Source organism: Sorghum bicolor, chromosome 1 (assembly GCF_000003195.3).
Source record: "Sorghum bicolor cultivar BTx623 chromosome 1, Sorghum_bicolor_NCBIv3, whole genome shotgun sequence".
In the NCBI taxonomy this organism is placed as follows: Eukaryota; Viridiplantae; Streptophyta; class Magnoliopsida; order Poales; family Poaceae; genus Sorghum; species Sorghum bicolor.
In genome coordinates, this window is record NC_012870.2 from 25215802 (window position 1) to 25223829 (window position 8028).

At 48.9% G+C, this 8028-nt stretch overlaps 1 protein-coding gene across 1 annotated transcript; it reads left to right on the forward strand.

Annotated features, from left to right (window-relative positions):
- LOC8064888 (glycine-rich cell wall structural protein 2) lies at positions 6532–7442 on the forward strand. Its single transcript, XM_002464549.2, has one exon. The coding sequence runs from the start codon at positions 6564–6566 to the stop codon at positions 7266–7268; it is 705 nt and encodes a 234-aa protein (XP_002464594.1). The 5' UTR covers positions 6532–6563; the 3' UTR covers positions 7269–7442.

The following is an 8028-nucleotide window of genomic DNA, read 5'->3' on the forward strand; positions in this document are numbered from 1 at the left end:
ACGACGTTACTCGGGGGAGACGTCCTCGTATCCTCCTCGTCTCTCGTCGGGGTGCTCGCCATGGCCTTTGCTGATGCCGGATGCTCCTCGGCGCTCTCTGCCGCGGATGTTGCCGCGGGCTGCTCCGTGGTCTGTGGCACGGCGTCCCCAGAAGGCAGCAACGTGGCCAGGATCGACGTCCAACGCCGTGCTAACAAGACGACATTTAAACAATGTCAAAACGAAGCAACAAAATGCAAAACATCGCAGCACGAAAGTAAGAATGAAAACTTACAGGTCAGAGCACCGGTGTGTTGCGGTGAACCTCCTCCTGGTTCTACCAGTCGGTACCTGCGCCCCCGTCTCTACGACGCGCGTCGGCTCGACGTGCGGTGCAGGCGGGTCACTGGTCGCCCGACCAGTGGTGGCCGGTGCAACGTCCGGACGACTGCGCGGCCTCCGGACCAACGACGGCGCAGCTTCCTCCTCGTCGTCGTCATCGGCGATCCGGACGAGCCGACGGCGCTTTGGCGCCTGGCTGCTATCTGCCGGCAGCGTTGCCGCAGGAGAGGGTTCCGCCGCCAGTGGCCTTTTTCCCGCCACTCTGTCCTCGGTGGTCGGGGCGGGATGGTTCTGCTCCTCCTCACTGCTGGTGTACCGAGTACACCGAGTAGCGTCGTCTTCTGGCGGGTCTTCACCCACGGGATTCTCCATGCCAGGTGCCAGTGATACGTACACTATGCACCGGTCAACGTCTCCGATCTGCAATAACAACAAAGTCAAGTCAACAACTAGGAAGAACAAGTACTCAGAAAGCAAAATCAGTTCGCAACGTTACCTTGGGAGCTGGTCGCCCCAGCTTGAAGGCCTGCACCCGATCACCACTACGGACGAAGCTGCTGTCTGCAAAGTTGAACAGTTCGTTCAACAGCTGTTGCACTTCCGCCTTCTCCAAAACCTCAGGGCTCATCCTGGTCGGATCCTGGCTCCCAGCGTACTCGTACGCTGAGTGTACCCTCTTCTGGCAGGGCATCACCCAACGACACACGAAGTTGCCGACCACTCCTAGCCCGTCTAAACGCGACCAGCCGATCAGCTTCATCAGGTCTTCTACCTGACCGGCGAACTCTGGGCGGTCTGTCCAACTGACCCTCTTCTCGGGAATGTACCCCACGTCGCAGAACGTGGAGCTGCCCGGCTCTTCCCTGACGTAGAACCACTTCTTGTACCATTCGGTGAGAGAAGTGTTCCACGGGCAGTTGAGATACCGGTTCTTCATCCCGTCATGAAGATTGAGGTATACTCCACCTGCAACAATGGAGCCTCCAACCGCTCCCTTCTTCCTCAAACAGAAAAGGTAGCGGAAAAGATCGAAGTGCGGCTCTATCCCAACATAGGCCTCGCACAGATGGATAAAAGTGGAAATAAGAAGAATCGAGTTCGGGTGCAGATTGCAGATCCCGATCTCATAGTAAAGAAGAAGCCCCTGGAGAAAAGGATGGACAGGAACCCCAAAACCCCTCTTAAAAAATCTTCGAAAACCACGATCTCACCGGCACGGGGGTCGGGGTAGCTCTCCCCCTCTGGCGCCCTCCACCCGCCGAGCTCTTGGCTGTGCAGTAGCCCCATACCAACGAGGTCGTTGAGGGACCTCACGCTGCTCCGAGACTTTTTCCACTCCTTGGCCATCAGTTCGGCCCTCTTTTTGGAGTCGCTCTTCGCCATTGACGCTGCAGGAATGGATGCAAGATGGGCGGACTGATGGTGATTGCAGAAGGCAAGAGTGGAAAGCTTGAAGGCAATGGCAGGGTAAGCAATACGGGGGCAATGTCAAGCTTTTATAATCAACAACTCCACCCCTCCCACTTCCCGCATTATTGGGAAGTGAGCGGGCCCAACAGCGGACGCGGCGTTTCGGTCTTCAACAATTACCGACAGTTAATAAGGCAGCCTTTTCGTATAATTGATGGTTTCCTTTTCTCGAACCGCACAAAGAGCGGCTGCACAGTTACCAGGCACACCTTTTCACGCAACCATCTGACAATGCGTCAGGAGGTCTCATCACGTCACTCATTTATGTGGTAATATGCTTTTTTTTCAAAATAACAGACAAAAATGGGTGGAGGATCAACGTTCCTGGGGACTGCACCGACCACCGAGCTGTGTACGCTCGGGGACTAGTCGACCGGTCTGCCCGTTTGGAGATCTGGGGACTGCACCGATCACCGAGCAGTGTATGCTCGGGGACTGGTCGACCAGTCTGCCAGTTTGGAGATCTGGGGACTGCACCGATCACCGAGCAGTGTATGCTCGGGGACTGGTCGACCAGTCTGCCAGTTTGGAGATCTGGGTGCTGCACCAACCACCGAGCATTACACGCTTGGGGACTGGTTGATAAGTCTATCCGATGGCAAGCGAACATGAGATGCTCGGGGACTGGATAATTCTAATTTTTTAGACCTTGCTACAAGGTTCATACTTCACGTTCCAGCAAGCTCGGGGACTACATCGGTACGATGCATCTGGCGATGCATCTCAGTTTCAGAACTTCTCTGAGGTTTTTTCTTCTGACCCTGGCACCACGTGCCTACGTCACCTACTACCAGGCTCGGGGACTAAGTGGGCACACTTCACCTTGCGGTGAATATGTTTGCTTTTTCAACATCCATACTTTTCAGAAAAGTAAAGTGGGCACACTTCATCAGGAAAGAAATCTTTTTTAATTTAGAGCACCATGCATTCTTCGAACAACCTGCTTCTTCAATATCAATGTTGATCAACTGTCTTTCAAGTTGGTTAAAATATCGTTGCAACTGTTTGGGCGACTTTCCTGCTTATCGAAGACATCAAGCCTCACTGGTCGAAGAAGCCCAAGACGGCGTGCTACTTCACAATACATGGTACTCGGGGACTAGCTGTGGGGGTATGAACCCCTATACCCTTACGGCTAGACTTGGGCCAGGAGGCTTGGCCCATTACGAGACAAGTTCGAGGCTTGATCCGGCTGCTCGGAGTTTCGCGCAAGGAAACAAGACGTGGAGATCAAGCAGGATTCTAGTCGGTTAGAATAGGAATTGATATCGAACTATCCATGGCAATTGTAACCGACTAGGATTAGTTTCCAGATCTGTAGCCCTGCCCTCCGGACTATATAAGGAGAGGCAAGGGACCCCCTAGGACACATTATTCTCTCAATCCAATACAATCAGACGCAGGACGTAGGTATTACGCCCACACGGCGGCCGAACCTAGATAAAAACCTTGTCTGTGTCTTGCGTCACCATCAAGTTCGTAGCTTGTGCACCGTCTACCGATAAACTACTACCGTGGGTATACCCCAAGGTAGACTGCCGACTAGCTTTCGTCGACAGACGGTTGCTCTAACAACAACCGCCACGGTTAATAACTGATTAACCATGGTGGTTTCTTTAATGTGCCCGCCACGGTTAAGGCTGTGCCTATAAAAGTAGCAGCAAGCCCTTCTTCTTCCCTATGGCTCCTTCTCCATTTATTAGGTTTTGACCTCACAATGTTACTATTTGATATCTTAAAGGGGAGAACATTTTGCCCTTTTATTTGGTGAAGGGGGGCCACAAGACGTGGATTTCTTACTCTCTAACTCTCATTTTCTCTCTTTTGCATTATTTAGGTGGTTTTGAGGTAGATCTAGATCTAGATCCAAATGGAGGAGAGAGAAAACTAGATCTAAGGGTACTCACATGTTTTCATATGGCTTTATTTATTTTTCTCCTTTGTGTGTGCAAGGTGGTCACGGTCATTATGGTTAGGGAAGAGTGGATGTATAAGATACCGAGGGTTAGCAATGATTTAGCTTTTTTAGGACATGTGAGAAAGTTTGTTGCTGCTGTGAAAAAGCACATGTGCATTTGGGTCGAGAGCGCATCATTTGTCCGTGCAATAGCTGCAAGAACAACCTTCTCTAGGAAGATAACGTGGTGCAGTCTCACTTGATCCGACATGGCTTCGTCAAGGACTACACCGTTTGGAAGTATCACGGTGAAGAAGCAGATGCAAGTGCAACCTGTGCATCTGGCGGAGGTAACTCGTCAACGTTGAATGATGGGGGACGACAACCATCTGCAGCGGCAGGCGGTGATAGTGTGAACCGTGATTACATCAGGCTCCATGATCTGATTGGAGACTATGGCGATGATGATGATGAGCAGGGTGATGTTGTCTCCCGAAGATGTGGAGATTTTTTTTAAAATGTTGCTAACCATATGTATCAAGATGACAATCTGTTTGGAAATCCGAAGTGGTTGGAGAATTTCAAAGAGATGAAGCAGGCAGCAATTAATCCCCTGTATGAGGGTTGTCCGAAGCATTTGACGGTGTTGTGTTTTAACCTCTAGATGCTCATGCTGATGCCTCACCATGGGTGGTCCGACATGAGCTTCAATTACCTATTAGAGAGGCTTGCTAACTCATACCTAGAGGGTAACAAGGTGCCTACCAATACCTACCGAGGAAAGAAGATGATCTGGCCAGTGGCGATGACGCTTAAAAAGTTCCATGCATGCCCTAACCATTGTATTCTATATCGGGGTAATTATGAAAACTTGCAGAGCTGTCCGCACTGCGGCGCGAGCCGATACAAGAGGAATGCTGGTTGTCGTGCAAACATGGATGATGAGGGACCAACAAAGAGAGGGAAGAAGAAGGCGAAGATCCAGACGGCCAAGAAGCAGATCCCATCTCGTGAGGATGAGGAAGAAGAGGGTTGCATGCAGAGGAAAAGCCCTGCACTGTCAATGTGGTACCTACCAGTGATCGATCGCCTACATGCGCTATTCGGGAACCCAGAGGATGCCCAGCTGATGTCCTGACATGCATCAGCGGAACGAATGAAGGATGACGGCAAGCTGCGACACCCCTCTGATGGCAAGCAGTGCAAGCGATGGATCAAAGGGCCATCAAGCAAATAGTAGCTGGCATTTATAAGTTTATCACGGACCAATGTTGTTATGTTGACAGACAATTCTTCTACATCAGGAGTGAGCTAGCGAGAGACGAGAAGTTTTTTAAGTGTATATATCTAAATAAATCCTGTCTCTGCCCCCTATAAGCTCTAATCGGTGCAGATGAAGCCGAGGCACATGCGTGTGGAGCGGAGGAAGACAAGGTGTGCGCACGTATGGGGTCGCTCCTGTCCAAGCGTTGGGAGTTGGGACATGTCGCAGCGTATGCACACTGATTAAAGATTGTGGTCAAATACCGCCCTTGTAATCTTGTCTTACCCAGCTCGCTGATCGAGCTTTGTGCAATCCAGAGGTGGTGGTGGACTGGTGGTAGAGTGTACTAGTTGTGGTAGCGTAGTACGTACTAGCTGTCTCGCTTATCCTCATATCCTGGCCCCAAGCCCCCAAGTCTCTGCGTTCACATAGTTGGCCGTTAGCAGACACTGGCCGATTAGTCACTTAGCCATATCCTTGAACACAACAGGAGCAATGCATCACCATCGCAGAGTGCCGAACAGCTTATGTCGATTTCACGCCCGGACAAACATTCATTTGTCTATTGGTTCGTCGCAGAGTCCCCACGACGCCAGTTTGGTCAGTCAGGCACAAGCCGCGGCACAACGCACGAAATTCTGCATATGCATGCTTGTCGGTAGAAATGACAAGCATCTCTCATTCTCTCTCTATAGTAGTTCGCCATTCTCAATTGCTCATACAAGTGATGAACCCACCATGGTTTATTTCATTTAACTTTCATTTTCTAGAGTACATGAATTGTTGTCAGGCCAGCTAACGAAATTTTATCAATTTTAGGAGAGCGATCTTAATGCTATTGATAAATTTTGAATTGTAGGGGGAAGTTAACAATTATTCACTCAGATGGATTTTCTGCATACATAGAATCTAAATATATACTATGTCTAGATGCACGGTAAAAATTATTAACTAGAAAAGACAAAAAGACTTACAAATTTGGAACGGAGGAGTAGCAAACCTTGAAAGCAAGAATGATATATATTGGTAGGTCTCATTTAAATTTTATTTGCTGAGAGTGAGAGATTACCTTGTTTAGCTTGCGACTTGTCTGCTCAATATACATAATGTACTGCATGCATCCTGATCGATCGATGTGGTAATAACGTGCATGCATGCTGCACACACCGATTATTGCTAATTTTCCTTTTATATATTTGGTTGGACCCAAAGACTGTTGACTATATGTACACTTCATTACAAAGTCCAAGCAGATCAATGCTGCATTGTAATCTACAGATCATTAGTACAGAGACCAACACGCTAGGAATCGCTGGTCAAATACCTGGGCCGCAGAATACGTAGCATTCCAAATTTGTTGACCTCGCCCACCGGCCGCGCGCTCAGGTATTTTTCACACGTAAATTCAGGCCAATTGAGAAAAGAGTTTCCATCAGTTCGCCTGATGAAAGTCAAGCTGTACCTACCATGTCGTTATCTTTTCCCTGATGACAAACACCAACTAGCGAGCAAGACTGCCGTTTTGCATGGTGACCAGCACTATAAATACCCATGGGGTCTTCACCTCCTACTCATCCCATCCTTCAAGTTCAACATAGTTTGCTACTACCAATGGCTACAACCAAGTTGGCAGCTCTTTGCTTCATTGTCCTCCTTGGCATTGGAGTGGCAAATGCTGCAAGGGTAGCAAGATATGTTAGTGCCGGGGGTGGTGGTGGTGGTGGAGGGGGAGGTGGCGGTGGTGGGCAAGACGGTGGGTCAGGATATGGTTCTGGTTCTGGTTCTGGATACGGTGAAGCTGGTGGGTCTGGGTCTAATGGCGGGGCATATGCTCAGGGAGGCGGTCAAGGTGGAGGTGGCGGTGGAGGACAATATGGGGGTTCTGGATCTGGTTATGGTTCGGGTTCTGGATACGGTCAAGCCGGTGGGTATGGGTCCAATGGTGGGGCATATGCTCAGGGAGGCGGCCAGGGTGGAGGTGGCGGAGGAGGACAATATGGAGGGTCTGGGTCTGGTTCCGGCTCAGGTTCTGGGTATGGTCAGGCTAGTAGGAATGGTCCTTATGGAGGAGGCTATGCTCAGGGAGGTGGTCAGGGTGGAGGTGGCGGTGGCGGACAAAATGGTGGGTCTGGACAAGGTTCTGGCTCTGGCTCTGGATATGGTCAAGCTGGCGGATATGGGCCTTATGATGGCGGATATGTTCAGGCAGGTGGCCAAGGTGGTGGTGGTGGAGGCGGCCAAAGTGGTCAAAATGGTAGTGGATATGGAAGTGGCTCAGGGAGTGGCTCTGGAAGTGCTGGCAGTGGTAATCCATAGGCCTTCTATATGGATTTGGATATCTAATATACACCTTTACTAATATTGAGTATTTCGGTAACGATGAATAAAAGGGCTTTATGTGCCCTTGTATTAAAATTAGTCATGTTGCATACAAAATGTGCTACTATCAATAATGCAAGTGTGCTTGGCTTTTTGTGTGTATCAAATGAATCTTACATTGAGTACATATGTTTGAGGGTGTTTCTAGTATGATGCATGATAAGCCTTTTATACGTGTAGTCACTATGTGCACAATATGGCGATATGGGTTAGATTATACAGGAAGGAAAAAAGTTATAGGCTGCCAGCAAATTTTCTTCATCCTTAAGGAAGAGGCTATGCTCGGGAAATGAGACTCAAGTCCCTATCATATTTCTTCTTCGACACACGATATGGGAAAATATAATTAGGACTTGTATGAAATTTTTTCACTCCAAGTCTCTCCCATATACACATATACATTTACCCTGGTATAATAATACAATATGAGAATACCTTAATATAGCTCAATTGGTTTTCTGGTTCCTTGTTGTGGAGCCTACATACCAGAGTTAAAGTTCTCGATTTAACACGGGTACTCCTATTTTCCTCATAGGGGTCTCCTAATTTCCCTTGTAGCAGCGGTATGACGTGAGTTCCTTTGAATTCACTGTATCTAGTTTTTTCCACACTCTTTTATACTTGTCTAAAAAGCATGATAAGGTGCAAAACACATCACACATATATAAATTAGTGAAAGTGCACATGCGACACGCAC